Source organism: Balaenoptera acutorostrata, chromosome 8 (genome assembly GCF_949987535.1).
Source record: "Balaenoptera acutorostrata chromosome 8, mBalAcu1.1, whole genome shotgun sequence".
NCBI classification, from domain to species: domain Eukaryota; kingdom Metazoa; phylum Chordata; class Mammalia; order Artiodactyla; family Balaenopteridae; genus Balaenoptera; species Balaenoptera acutorostrata.
In genome coordinates, this window is record NC_080071.1 from 96,717,050 (window position 1) to 96,737,927 (window position 20,878).

Sequence of the window (20,878 nt, forward strand, 5' to 3'; positions counted from 1 at the left end):
AGTAATCGTGGCTCACGGACCTAGTTGCTCCGCGGCATGTGGGGTCTTCCCAGACCAGGGCTCGAACCCGTGTCCCCTGCATTAGCAGGCAGACTCCCAACCACTGCGCCACCAGGGAAGCCCTCAAGGGTGTTCTTGAACGTTCTATAGAGAGGTTCATTCCCAAACAAAATTTTATGACTATAAATTTTCTTTTTATGCTATACAGATTACTATATTGGTAATTTTTCCTTTCTGCTACATAGAACTATGTTTCATAAATAGTGACTGAATTTAGAACAAATTAAATAAATAGAAATGTGTCATTTTTATATTATTTTATTAATTTAAAGACTATTACAGTTTTCCAGTTCGAAACCTCATTTTAGGTGACTGAGGGGAAAGGACAGTGTTTCAAATATTTTAGTGTCATTTTTTATATTGGAAACCTTCTAAAATGGATAGTTTCCAAAATCATGTTTTTCTTCCTACCTGATCGTATTTGAGCCAATAGCTCTTGCCCCAGCAAAATTCATTTTATCTAGACTTGCCAGATCCGAATGAAATGCAAATAAAAAATTATCCCTGATAAAAAGCAGATTAAGTATGAGAGGGTTACTTCAGTTATAATGGGTAACCACTGTGCTATAACATTCAAAGATTATTATTTTTTTTAACCACTACAAGAAGTAGAGAAAGAAGCAACTAGAAAGAATGGTCCAAACCTTAAATTTGAATTTTCCAGATTTTAATGCTTTGCATTGAAATATCTCATTTTTAAAATTTCACAACGATTAATAATTAGGGCAGATACATGTTCCTTTCTCAGAGTTTCAGGTGTCTAAGATCACACATGTCACAAGCGGCAAAGGAAGAACTTGGCTCCTAGACCAGTGCTCTTTCCACTAGTGACAGTACCTTATTGGACTTTGTTGACTTTGTTTTACAGTGAGTTTAGTTGTGCTTCCATCTTTCAAGCCTTTGCCACGGCCCTTTCTGAAAGGTCCAGCCCTATCATTTCCTTCGCGGTCTGAGCCATCATCCTGCAAACTTGACTCCCATGTGTTCTCATTCCTGTGTCCCTGGAGCAGGCTGTCCATATTTCTGTTGATCTCTTTTACCTTATTTACTTGTTTGTTTTCTCAGTAAAATACAGGCAGCCCTCACATGCACAGTCGTGCAGGGCTGTAGAGATAACCGTGCAGTCTGAAACCGTACAAAGTGCTCTGGATAGTGGGGAAAATTATGTTTGTTTCCATGGCCTTTAAATTTTTCATCAAAACTTTAAAATTTCTGATGCTTTCTCTTGTAAATATATAGGGAAATGAAAAAATAGTAAAACTAATGCTGATTTAGTATCCTGTAATTCCAAACGTCAGAAACATTGAGAATTAAAGTGTTTTATTTCTTTGTGAAAACTTATCACAGGTAATCTGTGAACAGTGCTTGTCTCCTTGTCATATAGGTTAAATTACAGAGTGAGCATTTTTTCTTACCTTGGCAAGTGGTCATAATCCTTTCTAAGTCTGAATCCACTTCCGCTTGTCCTTTGCACTTTCAATGATGTGAAATACCTCACAGGAGTGCCTGTATTGAGAAGTTTTGCGCCAGCATCACTTCCTCAGACATCTTCATCCTTCTTGTTGCAGCCACTTGCATCATTTATGTTGATAAATTCACCTTCTCTAAATTCCTTTTCCTGCGGATCTGGGGTCTCTCAAACAGTAGAAGTGTCAATATTTCCATAGTCAACTATTTCTTCTATAACTCAGTTTATGTTCAATTTGAATTTCACTTCCAGCACCGTCCCTTTTTGTTTCTTTGCTGCACTTTTAACTTTTTGGCTAGCTCACTCTTTAGATTATCCATTTTTACATGGGTTTATCACTGGGAGACAGAGACAAGTACCCACTTTGCTGTCTCTACATGAACTGAATAACCGATGCCCAACGCCAAGTCACCAGTAGCCTTTGAAAGAAGGGATGTGATTGCTCACTGATCATGGTGCATATTTATGATTTACATAGTGATTTTTGGACTGACATGGGCTAGCAGCGAATTTTGTACTTTATGCAGTTATTCATAATTAATTTATCACAGTAACTGAAATTTGAATCATGTTAGGAGACTGGTGTTATTTAACTCAGCTGTGGTGACTGAAATTTGTAGGTATCTGGACATGCAAAGTGAGGCCTGCCTTGATCTGTGCACCTTGAGAATGTTAGTCTTCTCTGTATGTCTAGGTATATAATAGGGCATGAGGGGAAAAGGTATTAATGAAGACGGAAAAAGGGAGTGTCTTTGTGGGAAAGTGAGATTCCTACTTCTGTTTTCTTAATGGATGAATGAAGGGATAGATGATTTCTACATGTGGTTTCAGTTCTGCTGCAGCGTCTATAAACTTAAGGTCCTGTGCCTTCCAGAAAGCCGGGCGCAAATCGGAAACCTTACTTTCATCCCATTACAGGCCGACCTGTGTGTCCCTCGACTGAACGAAGGGGACCAAGTGGTGCTGATCAACGGTCGGGACGTTGCGGGACACACCCACGACCAGGTGGTCCTGCTCATCAAAGCGAGCTGCGAGAGGCATTCTGGGGAGCTCGTCCTCCTAGTTCGACCCAATGGTGAGTGCTCTGTGTCGCACTGGATGCTTTTACAATTCCTTCATGTTTGTGACTAGACACAGCGGCCAGAGCGGGCTTCTTAAAACACGGGTCACGTCATGTCGGTCTCTTGCTCAGGGCACAGCGGCTTCCGTTCACAGGTGGAGTAAAACGCAAATTCTTGGCCACCTTGCCCACCCCCAGCCTTGCTCCCTCTCCTGTCATCTGTGCTGGCCTTCCTGATGGTCCTCCTGCCCAAAGCGCTCCTCCTGAGGTTCGTAGAGCACATACCCGCACTTCGCTCAGGCCTCTGCTCACGTGTCAGCCTCGGCAAGTTCTGTCCTGCCCGCCGTGGCTGAAGTTGCCTCCCTTGCCCCCAGGTGCTCCAGGAGTCCTAGCTCCTTCCGCAGGTATCCTTGCTGTTCCACGTGTAGAAAGCTCTCCAACAAGCTAGAGTTTGGTTTCTATGACAATCTCACGAATGTGCTGCCACATGGAGCGCTCAGGGGCTCCTGAAGCCGTCCACTGCCCCTTTGGACAGTGTTCCTAATTGTCTCATTTTGTGCACTGCGGAGTAAATGTGGTGCGGAGTAAGCTCAGCCTCAGCAGTGTCCCGAGAAGGGTCTTAGCAGAAACTGTGCCTTCCCTCCGGGCTCACAGCCCCAGGCCCTCCGCCTGCGCTCGTGATGGCACTGCCGTGGGTCCCACACGCTCGCCAGTCCCCTCTGGGAAGCGTTCGTAGATGCCGTGCCTCCTCCTGGCAGGGGACACACTCCTCTGGTTTCGTTCCCAACAGTTACTGTTGATCACAGCTTTAGCCACAAGAGTGACTATTGGTTAGGGCCACAGCACCAGATACATGCCATAGGGAAGTGAAATGTGATTAGAACCCTACCGATTCTCCCCACGTACCCATTTTGCCTCTTGGGTACAAACAGACATTTTCATTTTACCTTCCCTGCAGGCAGACCTTGGAGATATTGCAGGTTCGGTTCCAGGCTACCACAGTAAAGAAAATAACCGCAATAAAGAAAATACCGCAGTAAAGCGAGTCACATGACTTTTTTGGTTTCCCAGTTCATATAAAAGTTATGTTTACACTATACTGTAGTCTGTGAAGTGTGCAATAAATCACATTGTCTAAAAACAAACAATATACATACCTTAATTTAAAACTACTTTATTGCTAAAAATTGCCAACCATCATCTGAGCCTTCAGGGAGGCATCAGAGCTCATTGACCGTAGAGCACTTTAACAAATACAATCATAATGAAGAAGTTTGAAATACCACGGGAATTAAAAAATAGGACACAGAGACATGAAGCAAGCAAATGCTGTTGGAAAAATAGCACCAGTAGACTTGCTCAACACAGGGTTGCCATAAACCTTCAATCTGTTAAAAAAAAAAAAATACCATAGTTATCTGAGAAATGCAATTAAATGAGTTTTGCCTGTACTTTGTGTTTTTCTGCGTTCATGGTTTAGAATTGGCTTTCTAGGAAAATTCAGAGGACTTCAACAGAACATTTTATTTTGACTTTTAAAGGAACTCATTTATTTAGATCTGTTATTTAGGTGATTCATTTTTAGGCATTTTCTGTCACATAAAACAACTTAAATTTCATGCTAAGAATCATCTCTCAATTTGGTTTTTTCTGTTTTCTCTTGATAACAGATCCTAAAGAACTTAATAATAATATTAGCTAATAGTTTTTAAATGCTTTCCATAGACCTGAGCTCTTTTATATATTCTCATTTAACCTTTACAGCCATCCAGTGAGATAGATAAATTATCCCCATTTTATAGTTGAAGACATTTAGGCACCAAGACATTCAGTCACCTGCTCACAAATTCATGACTAGTACAGAGGCAGAATATGAACAAAAGTCTATATAATGGAAAAGCCATGGCCTTTTTGCAATTCCAAATCACCCCATTTATCCTTTAAATTAGGAGAGGAACCCACCTAGGGCCTACATTTTTTGGCAAGGATCTTTCTAATATTGCTTTATTATCAAAATCTAGACCAGGATTCATTTTCAGTGTGGGTCTGTCATGTCTATTTTTAAAAGAATAATGTATAATCAAAATTTTAAATTATGTTTGCCAAAAATATCAGGAAAAAGCCTGTTTTTCCTGGTGTTTTCCCCTTTAAATCTTATTTCTTCTTAGACAAATTGCATTTCCATCTTTTTGTCTTTACATTCTTCATTTCAGAAATCTATTCTTCTCAAAAGTGCATATGTATTTGAGCAGGAACAAAACTTCTTAAACAAGGCCAGAAGCTTGACTCCATCCTTAAGGGGCTCTTCTCTGCTTCAGCTTTGCCTTTCCCCATGGGGGTCAGGATTTTGTGGGACCAAGGTCACAGCATCTGTGACCTCCCCTTCCTTTCTAGACCACCTTTTTCAACCCTCAGTTCTCTGACCAAATAACTCTGAGCCCATTCCTGGGCCTCTGTGGCTATTTTTCCCAGATCCGTTCTCCCAAGGGTTGATCACATGATATAGGCCAACAGGGTAGCACAGAGGAAGCAATTTCCAAAGGGGTGTAGAATGGGCTTCCGTGTGGGCTGCGAGGTTCAGGGTGTGCTTATAGGCCCCCACGTTGAAGAGTGGAGCTGAGGGTGGCCTAAGGGCCACAGTCTAGGGGTGGCTCCCCTCACTGCCACAACCGTGCATTCTGGCCTAGAATTCTCCTTTGAAATCTGGCCTCTTAAGTTGTTTGGTAGATACATCAAGGAACGAGAATAGAAGGTATTTTGTTTAGCATTCTGTTCCGCTTACGTGTAGCTTTTCACGTCTAGACCTATGGTGTGTATAGGCCTCTATTGCTGCTCTTGTCCCAGGTCCACAAATTAAAGATCCGGTCAGAGCTGCTTCTTGGCCTTCCTCTTTTCCCGACTGTCTCTTCAAGTTACAGACATTTTCAGCAATATGGCCAAGAACCCTTCTTTTCCCCAGAGGTACTTCTTCTACTCCACAGCCACTCTCAACCCATACACAGTGGCCCCAGATTCAGATCTCATGAGTTAGGAATAAATGAATATTTTTCCTGACACAAATAATATCTGGTAAATTCCTTTTGCCAACTCATTAAGGTTTCCATGAGGCTTTTTTGGTTTTGGTTTTGGTTTTGTAGCTGTGTATGATGTAGTGGAAGAAAAGCTAGAGAATGAGCCGGACTTCCAGTACATTCCTGAGAAAGCCCCGCTAGATAGCATCCATCAGGATGACCATTCCCTGCGGGAGTCGATGGTCCAGCTGGCTGCGGGGCTTATCACTGGAACAGTGCTGACACAGTTTGACGTAAGTAACGTTGTGTGGGAAAGGTGTTTGCCTGTATTTTCATGGCTTCTTAACTGCCTAATCTACTGTCAGTTAAAATTTATAAACTAAAATATTATTCTGAGAAATATTTGATATAAAAAGAATTCTAAAATGCAGAGTTTTAAAAAGTTGCTTCCAAAATACTAGCTATGGTTTCATTAATAGATATCTGTTTAAAACAGAGGGATAAGGAGGTTTTATAGGTATGTCACCAAGCTACATTTTCTCTGTAATTAAATAGCTGTTTTTATGAAAGGTTGCAGATAGACTATTACAGATGTAAAAATACTGAGTTAAAGGGAAATAATTTTTGTACCGTGTCATATGTACCCCTTCTCTAATTTTTGTCGGTGTAGTTAGCCATCATTAATATTTGCTGCTCTGAAGTGTATGTTATAGACGGGTGACTATAAAATATTTAGGACACGTCAGTTTTTCTTTTAAACGTCTCTAAACTAAATGAAAGCTAAGTGTTTCCTGCAGATTTGCTGTTTAAAACTTCAGGTACTTTTGCTGTAAGGAAAATGGTTTTTACTTGTTTCACTATTTTTCAAAATACATATAGTTCATGTCAGAGATTTTGCAAAATTCAGCTTTGCAAATCTGGTTCAATACCTTACTGAACCTAAGATACATCATTGTATAGATGTGGTATTCCAAGAGAAAAAAACCTGTTTCTTGATAGCATAGAAAGAAGTCTGGAAAACAAAATAGAAACTCTTGATGGCTTTCTGGACGCGTTCTTCTTTTTTTTTTTTAGCAACTATATCGGAAAAAACCTGGAATGACAATGTCTTGTGCCAAATTACCTCAGAACATTTCCAAAAATAGATACAGAGATATTTCGCCTTGTGAGTATCTACCCCCTCTGTATGTTATGTTTAATCTTTTTAACATAACTTTATTACAACATTCTTTCTTTTAAATTTTTTCAGATGATGCTACACGGGTCATTTTAAAGGGTAATGAAGACTATATCAATGCAAATTATATAAATGTAAGTTTTTTTAAATTATGCCTTTGTCATTTGGAATAAGAGGGACCACTATAAACTTTGAGATTTATTCCAGAATCCATAAATAATGACAATCAACTCTTTTAGTAGGTATCTCTGATAAGGACTTTTTTTTTAAGCAAAACTATTATACTGTTATAACACTTAGAAAAATAACAGTAACAAACACTTAGATGAATAATATGCTCAACTTAATTTACATGAAAAGTACAAGTCAAAACTGCAAGGAATTACTACCATTTTTCACCTATTAGATTGAAATATCAAAAAGTTTGATAATACCCTGTACACGTCTACAGCCTTTATCTGAAACCTTGGGGTCAAATATGCTTTGGGATTCAGAATTTGGAGGATTTTTGAAAGGTTATTCGGTGCATATACTGTAATAAGTAATGTCCCCAGCAGGCTATGGGACATTACCCTATAATCAATATGTTGATATTCAACAGCAAACAAACTATGGATATTCCCACGAAATAGGACTGATAGACTATAAACAGGTTCAGGTCGGATATTGTTACCAAATGAGTCCAGGTTAGGTTAGGTGTACCAAAAAAAAAAAGAGAGAGAGACAAACTTACGCTTCAGAGCATTGGGAGTTTCAGAATGTGGAGAAAGCGTTGTGGATTATTAAGGAGTTTACTGAGGAACAAGCATTCCTCGTACATTCTTGGTGGAAGTATAAATAGGGACAACCTCTTTGGAGAGCCATTTGGAGCCGTCTGTTAAAATTTTAAATGCAGGGCTTCCCTGTTGGCACAGTGGTTAAGAATCTGCCTGCCAAGGCAGGGGACACGGGTTCGAGCCCTGGTCTGGGAAGATCCCACATGCTGCAGAACAACTAAGCCCGTGCGCCACAACTACTGAGCCTGCGCTCTAGAGCCTGCAAGCCACAATTACTGAACCCGCACACCACAACTACTGAGCCTGCGCTCTAGAGCCCGTGTGCCACAACTACTGAGCCCGCGCACCTAGAGCCTGTGCTCTGCAACAAGAGAAGCCCGCACACTGCACCGAAGAGTAGCTCCCGCTCGCCGTGACTAAAGAAAGCCCGCGCGCAGCAACAAAGACCCAACGCAGCCAAAAATAAAATTAATTAATTAATTAATTAAAACACACAGGCACTTTGATCCAATGTTCTCATTTCTTCCTGTTGCCTATACAAATATATTTCTTCCTGTGTGCAAAAATGTTAGGTCTACAAATTATTCAGTGTAGCCTTGGTTATGATAGCAGATTAATTGGCCGCAATGTTACATGAATTTATGATACGTTTGTACAGTAGAGCCATTACACAGTATGAAATTTTATGTACTAATCTGACATGATTTTAAAGGTAAAGTAGAAAAAAGAGAAAGAAACAAGATGCAGAACAACATTATATGCTACCATTTATATTTTACAGAAAAAAAGGAAGGTAGATTTGTGTGTAGTGTGTAGAATATCTTCAAAAGGATAGGATAGGAGCTAGGAAAAAGGATTGCCCTCCTGAGTGTAAACTGGAGGCTGGGATGGGAAGGAGACTTCTTTCCTCACCCTTTGGTATCCTTCCAGTTGCCATGTACATGTCACCTTTTCTTTTTTTTAATTCAGTCTTAAAAATATAATATGATGGTTCATCTTCTCCAAATACTTACAGTCTTACTTTCTGAAAATAATGAACTTAAAATATTTTTCCAGCCTTTTCATGTTACATATATTATATATATAATTATGTGCATATTACATAATATTTATACATCACATTATACACATATACACATATATAATATGAAAAATCTAAACTAAAGCCAATGGCAGAATTTTTGCTCCTCACAAAATTTACTAATAAGCTGGTTAGAGACAGTTTTTTTTTCTTTTCTGTTATAATTTATTACAAGATATCGAATATAGTTCCCTGTGCTATACAGTAGGTCCTTGGTTTTTTATGTATTTTATATATAGTGGTGTGTATATGTTGATCCCAAACTCCTAATTTATCCCCTGCCTTTCCCCTTTGGTAACCATAAGTTTGTTTTCTATGTACAGGCAAACATTTTTTATTTCTATATCAATTCTCTGCCTCTGAAACAGGATTCTCTGTAAAGCTGCGCTTAAAAAAACCAAAAGAGCGCTTTGGAAAATATTTAAATTCGTGTTTCCACTAATTGAAAGATAAATATGTATAACTACTGCACATTGCCAAGAAATTTCTGCTACAAATAAAATAAATTGTTGATAAAGATTTGTTTTACTCACTTTGCAATTTATTGAGATTAGTTGTATTCAGTTATCATTCAGTAGATGATTTTCATGTGTTTGAGCCTAGTAAAAAGTAATAATGCGAACGATTTTGTTTTTGTGTCCTTTCAGATGGAAATTCCTTCCTCTAGAATAATAAATCAGTACATCGCTTGCCAAGGGCCGTTGCCGCACACCTGTGCGGACTTCTGGCAGATGGCGTGGGAACAAGGCTGCTCCACGGTTGTGATGCTGACCGCGCAGGCCGAGCACGGCAGAGTAAGTCACGCGGCCCAGAGCTCTTCTAGGCCGCACCGCGCGCTCGGTCAGGAGAGCCACGTCGCGTGGCCTCTCTGTCACCTTCAAACGTCCTTTCTTACGGGGTCGTGATTAAAATCATCACGGATAAGTGCTTAACTGTGACCGACACATAATAAGTGTGGTATAATAAATGTGATGTAAGTGTTAGCCATTATTATTTAAATGGACTAATATATACTTGATAAGGGATTTGTATCTAGAATATATAAAGAATTCATACAGCTTAACCATAAAATAGCAAATACCCCATTTAAAAATGGCCAAAGGATCTGAATAGATGATTCTGCAAAGAAGATATTCAAATGGCCAATAAGGTCACGAGAAGATGCTCGGCATCACTAGTCATCAGGGAAACGCGAATCAAAGCCACCACGCGGTACTTCGTCCTATCTAGTAGGGTGGCCAAAGTAAAGATGACAGAAAGTAACCCGTGTTGGCGATGCTGTGGCGACAGTGGAACCTCCTGTACCGCTGGCCGGTTTGTGAACTGGTGCAGCTGCCATGGAAGACAGCCTGTCAGCTCTTCAGGAGGCTAAGCGTAGAGTGACTGTAACTCAGCAGTGTCACTCCTCGGAATACCCGAGAGAATTAAATCCACGTCCACACAAAACCTGGTGCACAAATGTTCACAGCTGCATTATTTTCAATAGCCCCAAAGTGGGAGAAAACCCAGATGTACCAGATAAAATGTGGTATATTCATACAGTTGAATATTATTTGGCAATAAAAAGGTATGAAAAAGTGATACATGCTGCAACATGGATGAGCCTAGAAAACATTGTGCTAAGTGAACAAAGCAGTCACCAAAGACCGCGTGTTTTATGATTCTCTTATATGTGATGTCCAAAGTAGGCCATAGGGGACAGAAAGTAGATTAGTGGTCACCAGGCCTGGCATAGAGGGAGGAAAGGGGGCCAGAGGGACGCACAGGGATTACTAAGGGCTGTGGGTCTTCCTTTGGGGGTGATGAAAATGTTCTAAAAGTGATTGTGATAATGGTTACACAGCTCTGTGAGTATACCAAAAACAATTGAATAGTGTATGTTAAATGGGTAAATTGAATGGTATGTGAATTGTATTTCATGAAAACTTTTTTTTTATCCTAATTATGAAAATAAATGGATTGCATTTGGCATTTTAGTTGAAGATTCTTTCTCATTGTTAACTTAAATCTAAATTAGTGTAATGGTAAAACAATGGGTGGAAGCTTGTTGTAAACAGGATATTTGCAGTCTCAAAATATATCCAAACAGACTATTATTACAAAGAGAAAAAGTGACCAAGAAAAAAATGATACTAATTGGTAGATCTAGGTGAAGGGTGTGTGAGAGTTTATTAAATTATTCTTGTCACTTTTCTGTAAGTTTGAAAGTTCTTAAAAATTAAAACATTTTTAAAATTGGAGAACCTGAATTATGTATATTTCTAAAATCTATTGATACCAGGTTAAGTGTCACCAGTATTGGCCGGAACCCACAGGAAGTTCATCCTATGGGTGCTACCAAGTCACCTGCCACTCGGAAGAAGGAAACACTGCATATGTCTTCAGGAAGATGACACTGTTTAACCAGGAGGTACGAAGGCAGGGGGTCTGTTGTTAGGGCTGTTTTGTTTAAGGTGGAGGCTTTGACAGGTGAAAATGTTTTCAGTCTGAGTCCTAGTTACTAGAAATATTAAAAAATTGCTGAGCTATTTGCTTCAGTGGGATACTTCGGAATCTTATGAAGTGTATCCTCAGTACTATACTATTTTCCAATTTCTGTAGGTAAATACGAATGATCAGTGAAAACATAGTCTAGTAAATAATACTGATTACTATTAATATTGTACTCTTCCTATTCATAAAAATTATACCGGGGTGTTGGCTATAGATTTCTTCCTCCACATAATATCGGTAAGGTATTGGAGTCCATCTGTAGAAATGGAAAGAACAATTGAAAGCTATCAAATTATTCCCCTTTTTTAAGAGTGGAAGAGAGCAGTTTCACAGTCTTCCCAGTATTAAGGAGGAAAAAGATCATAGGCAGGACCTTCTGACCTCAGACAGATTATAGCTTTCAAATTGTTAGTTTTTCTTACTGCTGCCTGGGTCACTCCGCGTGGCTTCCAGAACAAAGCCAGAGTGGAAACCGATGCGGAAGCGACGGCTCAGTAACCCAGCTGGGAGACGTGTGGAGGGCAGCGTGCGCCTGTCCTGTTGTCCTGTTGGGCTGCCAGAGCCTGGACCAGCCACCTTGGGCGGAGGGGCAGTAGGGGCTTTGGGGGCTGAAGGCAGAAAGAAGTGATGCTAGAGAAGAGCAGACGGCACGGCATCCATGGCCAAGCCTTTGGAGACGAGACCACGTCTCCCCTGGCCCCCGCACAGGCCGCTGCCATTGCCGCGCCCCTCCCCGAGGGTGATTAGAGGAGTCCGGTGAGACAGGGCCTTACTGACCAGAAAGGGAAGGAGCGCCACGTTGTGCGGAAGGATTCTGGCACTGGATAAAGCAAAGTTACAAGAAAATAATAAAGTTTTCAAAATCTTAAGGGCTAGAGATAGGAGAATGAATTTTGGGTTTGGGCATGTACACTGTATAGCTCGTGGTTGTATGACGAGGCAAGCCAGTAAGCTGGTTCTTCACTTTCCTAAATAGGCATGACAGATGAGCTTGTAGAGGGTTGCATCAGGTGATATGTGTATCCCATCGTTCTCCACCGGCAGACTATCCGTGGCAGTTGTATATATTTTAGTGGCTTTTCTTTGCAACGCTGAGTACCTCAGAACTATGCTAAGACACAAATTAGTTTCTAACGTTGGAGCCAATTATAATTGGGAAAATTAACTTGCTACCATCAATACGTAGGTAGATAGATGAATAGACAGATAAATGCTACCCCAAAACTTAATAAAATATGATTCTACCTTACCCATTCTTGTAGATTATTGGTACCGTTAAGTTCTTTTGTTAACAATAATAGTCAAAGGTAATCTGTGCTAGATACCTTCAATTCATCTGAAAAATTAGTTATCAAATTAAACTGAGGTATCTTTGGGAATTCTTCTCTCTTAATTACCTTTCCATCTAATGTAAATGATAGTAACCAGATTTCATAGTGTTGAATGACTATAGCTACCAGGTATTGAGCATATGATTCCAAACAGCTGTGATTGGGTGCTTTGCAGGTCCTCTCACTGAATCCTTTTAACATAAGACTATCCCTCTGAGATGTAGATGTCGTTTCATTTTTCAGTTGGAGAAAGTAAGGCTTCTGAATTAGCATCTTAACTGGCAAAGTTGACGTTTGAACCAAGATGTATAAATTCAGTACCTTACTTTCTTCATTGTACCAACTTTTGGCTCCCCAAAGAGAATTAAGTCCTGATTGATTTTGTGTTTTTATGCTCTCCAGTTTTTAACCTACATTTATTTTGAGATTTTATTTTTCCTGATTTCCATAATTTCACTTGCATTTATCAATAAGTATTAGCCCAACTTTGTTCATTAAAAAAAAAATTTTTTTTTTTACCTTACCTTTTTTGCTCACCTAACGATTCTTTAGTTTTCTTTTAAACATTTCTCTGGGATCTTAATCTGTTTTTGCCTGTTTACTTGATTATCATCCTAAAAATACAAATACAGAAATTGAGTTGTAAGAAGAGTAATAATCCAAGTGACTGATACTTAAATGGGTACAGCTGTTTCTGTAAAATGGTTTCTTTCCTTTTCCTTGAACTTTTGGGTTTTATTGAGTTTATACATTACTTTTTTGGCGGGGGGAATGAGAGTGGTTTCTTTCGCTTTTCTTTTGGTTTTTTAAAAAAATATATTTATTTATTTATTTTTGGCTGCATTGGGTCTTCGTTGCTGTGCTCGGGCTTTTTCTAGGTGCAGCAAGGAGGGGCTACTCTTCGTTGCGGTGCACGGGCTTCTCATTGCAGTGGCTTCTCTTGTTGCAGAGCACTGGCTCTAGGCGCACGGGCTTCAGGAGTTGTGGCTCGCGGGCTCTAGAGCGCAGGCTCAGTAGTTGTGGCGCACAGGCTTAGTTGCTCCGCGGCATGTGGGATCTTCCCGGACCAGGGCTCGAGCCCGTGTCCCCTGCATTGGCAGGCAGATTCTTAACCACTGCGCCACCAGGGAAGTCTATTGCTTTTCTCCTAAAGTTAAAATGACATGAATATTTGCTTATATTTTAAGGATTATTTCTAAGTCAGGTGCATAATTTTTCATTATACGTAGAAAAATGAGAGTCGGCAACTCACTCAGATCCAGTATATAGCCTGGCCCGACCATGGGGTCCCTGACGATTCAAGTGACTTTCTGGATTTTGTTTGCCATGTACGAAATAAGAGGGCCGGCAAGGAAGAACCTGTTGTTGTTCATTGCAGGTATTTTATTTTCTGTCTATTAGGATTTGAGTAACTGACTAGATGTGTCATTTTTAAAAGGAAATACGTATTATATTTTGTCCTTCAGTTATGGTTGTCACTCTGATAGAACTCGAAGCTAGGCTCTGAAGGTAGAAGGCAAAGGGTATGTTTTAACAGATGATTGACAGAAATTTTATCATAAGAAGTAAGAATAATACTTACCGCGCTGATTCTTAGCAGTTTGTCTTCTTCATAGTTATGTCTTAAAGTTAATGGTATCATAGATTTGATGAAATACAGCATTGCAGGAGCTAGGTTGCATCCTGAGGTTTGGATTTCCCGCTCCTGGCCCCTCCTAGGACGTTTGGTGAGCATCTCACCTCCTTGGAGTGGCTCTGCCCAGCCCTCTCCGGAGGGACCACTTCCAAGAGCTCTGGTGAGCGGCGGCTCACACCCTCCTTCCTTTCACACTGAGCCCTTCTGCCCTCAAGGGACCGGATACAATGCTCCAGCCTTGCAGAGATTAGGAGCCAGAAGTTATTTTCTCCTTATCCAAGTGGTTTATTCAGAGGATGTATTAAGATATCTCTTTATCCTTAAACTTTCCAGCACTTTTTAAGAGCAAACTTTCAAATCATCAAAACAGATTGTAGACCAAATATTGGAGAGGCAAAATGGCAGGAATGGTGGACACGCTTGGCTATTTCATATCCTTAGTTCCCAAGAGCTACTTTATCCACATTCACAGAGTACTTCACAAAGTTGTTCTTAACTATCTCAATGGTGAAGTTCAATGAAAATTAAATTTGGTTTTAAAAATTGATTTTTGAGTGTGTAAAATAGTTGTCTTTTGTACATTTGTTAATGATTTATTATTGTAATTCTCTTATTTTGCATTTTAAAGCTGTTTCTCCAATAAGCTTCTATACCTTGTTCAGATTTTAAAAACTGAAATGTAACTTTTAAATTGTATATTTGCAACTAACAGTGGGGGAGGGGTGGTTACAAACCATTTAATCTGTATTAAGTGACTTTTTTTTTTTTTGGTTTTCAAAATAGTTTCCAGTTGGCTTGCTACTTTTGTTAATATAAAACATTAAAATCAAATTGTTCTTCTACTGTAATATGATTCAGTACAAAAGGCACAAGAAGTGTAACAGAATTGTATCAGACCTTGCCCCATATTTGTCTTTTTTAGTGCTGGGATTGGAAGAACCGGGGTTCTTATTACCATGGAAACAGCCATGTGTCTCATTGAATGCAATCAGCCAGTTTATCCACTAGATATTGTGAGAACAATGAGAGATCAACGAGCCATGATGATCCAAACTCCTGTAAGTACTACATACCTCATGTATGGGTGTGTATTCTCAACGTGATGGTTTTTGTTATCAGTATATATTTCAAACCATACTTTTCTCTTTTTAATTCTCTGCCAGGAGCTAATAACCCTAGCACAAGGGCCAGCAAATACTGCCAATGAGCCAAACTCGCCACTTGTGTTTATAAATAAAGTTTTATTGGAAACAGCCACAGTCATTTGTTTACAGGTTGTCTATGGCTGCTTTCACATTACAGTAGCAGAGTTGAGAAGTGGCAGCAGGCACCATGTGATTGCAAAAACGAAAATATTTGCTATCTGGTCTTTTACAGAAAACGTTTGCCAACACCACCCTATCATGCTAGTTCTGGACTGCCTAAACAGGTGCAGAGGAGGAATGTGCCCTGGGTTACTTAGTCAAATGGAGTGCTGAGAACGATAGTGTCCCTAGACTGGAGAATCTTGATAGACCTGTTTTCAGTGAAACAGCTGTGGGGAAATTGCCTTTCTTTTTTACATAAGAGCTTAAATTGCAACAACAAAAATCATCGACATTAAGCTACTAACTTACTATATTCTATACTGACTCTGAATTATGTTCCAAGAATCAAAAGAGGAATCATGGAATTTTAGAGTTAACACTAAGATTATTTTTTATATTAAGCCATTGTGAAATGTTAGCACTGTTGGTGGTGTTAAGGTTACTGAAGTGAACTGACCTGTGTGATAAGTGCCTGTCATTTTTTTAGCTTTTAATTATGGAAAATTTCAAACATACACAAAAGCAGACAATATAATGAACACTGTGTTGCATACTCAGCCCCAACACTGGCCGTGGCGTTTCCTTCATACTGCCACCTGTTCTCCCCATATTTGAAGCAAACCCTACACATCGTATTGTTTTGTCCATACATATTTTAGTGTGTCTCTCTAAAAGATAAGGAGTGTTTTTTTCTTCTAAAGAAAACCACAAGACCGTTATCACACCAAAGTATAATTAACAATAATTCCCTAATATTAGCAATAGCCAGTATTCAAATTTCCAGTTGTCTCATATAAATCATGTCTTTTTAAACTTTAGAACAGCTTTATATAATTCACATGCCATAAAATTCACCCTTTTAAACAAGTGTACATTTCACTGTTTTCTTTTATATCACGGAGTTTGGCAACCATCATTGCTATCTAATTTTAGCACATTTTCATCACCCCAAGGAAGACACCCTGTACCCATTTTTCCCTGTTACCTTCCCCAAGCTTCCCCCAACCTAGCCATAGGCAACCATTAATCTACTTTCTGTCTCTGTAGGTTTGCCCATTCTGACCTTTCATGTGAATGGAATCATATAATTTGATCTTTCATAAATAATTGGCTTCTTTTAATTAGCACAATATTAAAAGGTATATACATTCTGTAGCATATATCAGTACTTCATTCCTTATTCATTGAATAGATACACATTCATCTGTTGATGGAAATTTAGATTGCTTCCACTTTTTGACTCTTATGAATAATAATGCCATAAGCATTTGTGTCTATGTTTTTGTTTGGAAATGTTTTCATTTCCCTTGGGTATATACCCAGGAGTGGAATTGCTGGGTCATATGGTGGCTCTGTTTACCCTTCTGAGGAGCCGTCAGACTGCTTTCCTAAGCAGCTGCGCGATTTTGCAGCCCCCTGGCAGTGTGTGCGCGTTCCATTTTCTCCACGTCATTGTCATCCCTTGTCATTGTCTTTCGCTTAGTTTAGCCTTCCTACTGAATATAAAGTGGTATCTTGTGGTATATCAAGTGGCAACTTGTGGTTTTGATTTGCATTTCCGTAATAACTAATGATATCAAGCATCTTTTCATGTGGCCATTTATTTGTATACCTTCTTTCGAGAACTGTCCAAATCTTTTGCCTGTTTTTCAATTTGTTTTTTCGTTTTATTGTTGAATTGTAAGAGTTCTTTATATTTTCTAAAAACAAGTCTCTTATAGTTCTATGGTTTGCAAATGTTTTTGTTTATGCTATTCTTTCACTTTCTTGATTAAGTCATTTGAAGCACAAAAGTTTTTAATTTTGATTACATCCAGTTTTGTTTGTTTTGTTTTTAATCACATACACTTTTGGTGTCATAGCTAAGAAATCATTGCCTAACTTAAGGTCACAAAGATTTATTCCTGTTTTTTCTTCCAAGAGTTTTATAGTTTAGCTGTCACATTTAAATGTCAGATCCATTTTGAGTTCATATCTGCACGTGGTGTGAGGTAGGAGTCTACCTTCATTCTTCTGCATGTGTATCTCCAGTTGTCTCAGCCCCATTTGTTGAAAAGACTGTTCTTTCCCCATGAACTGTCTCTGGGTCCCTTGACCGCAAATGTAAAGGTTTATTTCTAGACTTTCAGTTGTATTCCATTGATTTATATGTCTGTTCTTATACCATGCTGTATTGATTACTATAAATTTGTAATAAAATTTGAAGTCAGGAAATCTGTATCTTGCAACTCTGTTCTTCTTTTTCAAGATTGTTTTGGCTACTCTGAGTCCCTTGCATTTCCATATGAATTTTAGAATCAGTTTGTCCTCTCTGCAAAAAAAGCAAGACAGGGATTGCATTAAATCTATAGATCATTTTGGGGAGTGTTGCCATCTTAATGATATTCTGTCTTCAAAAGCATGAACACAAAATGTCTTTCCATTTATTTATGTCTTCATTAATTTCTTTCAACAGTGTTTTGTATTGCACAGTCTTATCATTCTTTTGTTAAATGTATTCTTAAGTTTTTTTTAGTCTTTTTGGTCCTATTGTAAGTGGACTTGTTTTCTTGATTACATTTTAGGACTATTCGTTGCTTGGATATAGAAATAAAACTGATTTTGCATATTGATCATGTATCCTGCAATCTTGCTAAAGTCATTTATTAACTAATAATTTTCTGTATGCATGAAAGTAGATTCCTTAGGATACTTTATATACAGATCATGTCATTTGCAGATAGAGATAGCTTACTTCTTCCTTTCCAGTATAGATGCCTTGGTTTTCTTTTCACCTTTTCTGGCCCTGGCCAGAATCTCCAGTATAGTGTTAAAAAGAAATGGTGAAACCAGACATCCTTGTCTTGTTCCTGGTCTTAAGGGACAGTTTTCTGTTTTTCACCACTAAGTACTATAAGGTTAGCATGGATTTTTCATTAATGCCTTTTATCAAGTTGAGAAAGTTCCCTCCCTTACTAGTTTGTTGAGTGTTCTCATGATGAAAGGGTGTTCAGTTTTGTCAAGTGCTTTTTCTGTATCTACTGAGATGATCATGTAGTTTGTGTCTTTTATTGTATTAACATAATGTATTAGATTGATTGATTTTGAGGTGTTAAACTAACCTTGCATTCCTGAGATAAATCTTACTTAGACATGGTGTTTAATTCTTTTTATATGTTGCTTGATTTGATTTGCTAGTATTTTCTTGAGGTTTCTATATCTATATCCACAAATAGATTTTTTACTTTTAATTGTAGTAAAATACAAAACGTAAAATTTACCATCTCGACCGTTTTTAAGTGTACAGTTCAGTAGTATTAAGTATATTCACACTGTTGTATAACCAATCTGTAGAACTTTTTCATCTTGCGAAACTAAAACTCTATAGCCATTAAATCCATTTTTCTCTCCCCCAGCCCCCAGTACCCACCATTCTATTTTCTGTTGCTGTGAATTTGACTGCTCCAGATACATCATAAAAGTGGAATCACACAGTTTTTGTCTTTTGTGACTGTCTTATTTCACTGAGCATAGTGTCCTCAAGAGTCACCCATGTCGTAGAATGTGTTAGAATTTCCTTTCTCTTTAAGGCTGAAAAAAATACTTCATTGTGTGTATATACCACATTTTGCTTATCCTTTCTTTCATCTGTTGATGGGCATTTGGTTTATTCCCACATTTAGGTTATTGTTGAATAATGTTGCTGTGAACATGGATGTATAAATACCTCTTTTAGACAGTGCTTTCAATCTTTTCAGATACATATCCGCAAGTCAGATTGCTGGATCATATCATACGTAATGAGTTTTTGTTTCTGTTCTCACAGTTTGTGTAACGTCAGGATTCGAATATGGCCCACACATTTTGATTGGTCTGTGTGTCTCCTAAACCTCTTTTAATCTGTGTCTTCCTCCTATGTCTCTCTTCTTTCTTCTTGCAATTTATTCGATGAACAGAACAGGTGGTTTGTGCTACTTGTTCTCCCATAGTCTGGATTTTGCTGATTGTGTTCCCAAGATGGTGTTCTCTGTCTTTTCCAGAACTGGTAAATGGATCTGTAGGTTGCAGCAGCTTCCTTCAGGGGGTACATGATGTCTGTGTCTTCCTTTTTGTGATGTTAGCAGCCTTGGGTGATCAACGTCTGCATCATTAATTCATTGGGCTTGCAAAATGACGATATTCTATCATTCCTTTTTTATTTATTAGTTGGAATACTTCTTTAAAGAGAAACTTCTCATCTGCTGTTTGGTTAACCAGTGGTACAGTCTGTATAGGAAAGACGAGATAAACACTTGATGCTTTCCCTTTATTTATAAGTTTTCAATATAATGAGTTGGTTCATTGGCCTCTCCAGGGTTGGTTTGTTCCCATTTCCTTGGGGCCAGTTCTTGGAATTGTGGCAGCTTAGGTCATGGCTACAGCCTGGTCATCGCGTAATTCACTCCTTCCACCTGGTGGGGGTTTCAGTATCTATAAGGCAGCTCGCAGGACACGGCTCAGAATATGATCTATAGCCCTTGAGGAGGAACTGAAGGTCCTTGACTCTGCTTAATGACTATATTATTATTCAGTCGCCTTTGACTGTTTTCCTTTGTTTCTGCATTTTCTCATTTCTCTGATTAAACTTACCCTTTGGCTGAAATTTTTCCACAGACAAAAGGCAGGCTGAGGACATGGGGGGCATAGACCATAGGGCCCTGCTCTGTTTCAGGGCTTCCAATACAGACTCAGACCGCAGTGTTTTCACTTACCATTTTCTGCTTATATCTTTGTCCCTTTTCTTCTCTAACAAGAATGCTGGTTCTCTACAATACCAGAAATGAAAGACTTAGCATATCACAAGTCCTCATTTGTTTTATTCCACATTACCCAACAGCCGTCTCAGAATAACAAAACTAACACTACCAACAGTATCGTTACCAAAAAGAATTTTCAGTTCTTTTTGCTTTGGGATATATATTCTACAGAGATACATAGTTAAATTACTGTTTCAAAGTCCTTTGAAATAGCTCCTCTGTATGTGGTTATGCCATCAACTAGATACATACATTGATATGTTTTATATTTTCAATTTATAGAGGCTTTTAAAATTAATGTTTTAATTATGGAGTATCTTTACATGGTTCCAAAGTAAAATCTATAAAAGAAGGAAGTATATTCTCTATCTCTCTCCTTCACCCTGTTTACTCCTTTCCTTATAGGAAACCATTTTTTTATGATTTATCCTTTCCTTGCTTTTTTCTTAACATACATTTTGAGATAGTACATATTTGTATTCCCCCCCCCCCCTTCTTTTATAAAGATAATATATTGTATGCACTTTTCTCTGCCTTGCTTTTTTTACTTAACAAAATATCCTGGAACCAGCCTGTAGCAGTCTGTAGACTTTTTTCCTTTTCCCCCTGTTTCATAGCACCGCACTTTGAGGATGTAACGGATCGCTCACCCAGTCCCTTACTGAGGACGATCTGAATTGTTTCTGCTTTTTTGTCATTATAA

At 38.8% G+C, this 20,878-nt stretch overlaps 1 protein-coding gene across 4 annotated transcripts in view; it reads left to right on the forward strand.

The window, feature by feature from the left end:
* PTPN4 (protein tyrosine phosphatase non-receptor type 4) overlaps positions 1-20,878 on the forward strand; it is a 184,214-nt gene that overhangs the window by 155,199 nt on the left and 8,137 nt on the right. For 3 of the 4 annotated variants that reach the window (XM_007181267.2, XM_057551667.1, XM_057551666.1), the window contains exons 19-26: positions 2,447-2,603; positions 5,726-5,892; positions 6,674-6,764; positions 6,849-6,910; positions 9,281-9,427; positions 10,915-11,043; positions 13,687-13,835; positions 15,016-15,151. In XM_007181267.2, coding sequence (XP_007181329.1) covers positions 2,447-2,603; positions 5,726-5,892; positions 6,674-6,764; positions 6,849-6,910; positions 9,281-9,427; positions 10,915-11,043; positions 13,687-13,835; positions 15,016-15,151 — 1,038 coding nt within the window. The remainder of the gene's footprint in view (positions 1-2,446; positions 2,604-5,725; positions 5,893-6,673; positions 6,765-6,848; positions 6,911-9,280; positions 9,428-10,914; positions 11,044-13,686; positions 13,836-15,015; positions 15,152-20,878) is intronic. The other variant, XR_009009090.1, reaches the window with a different exon arrangement.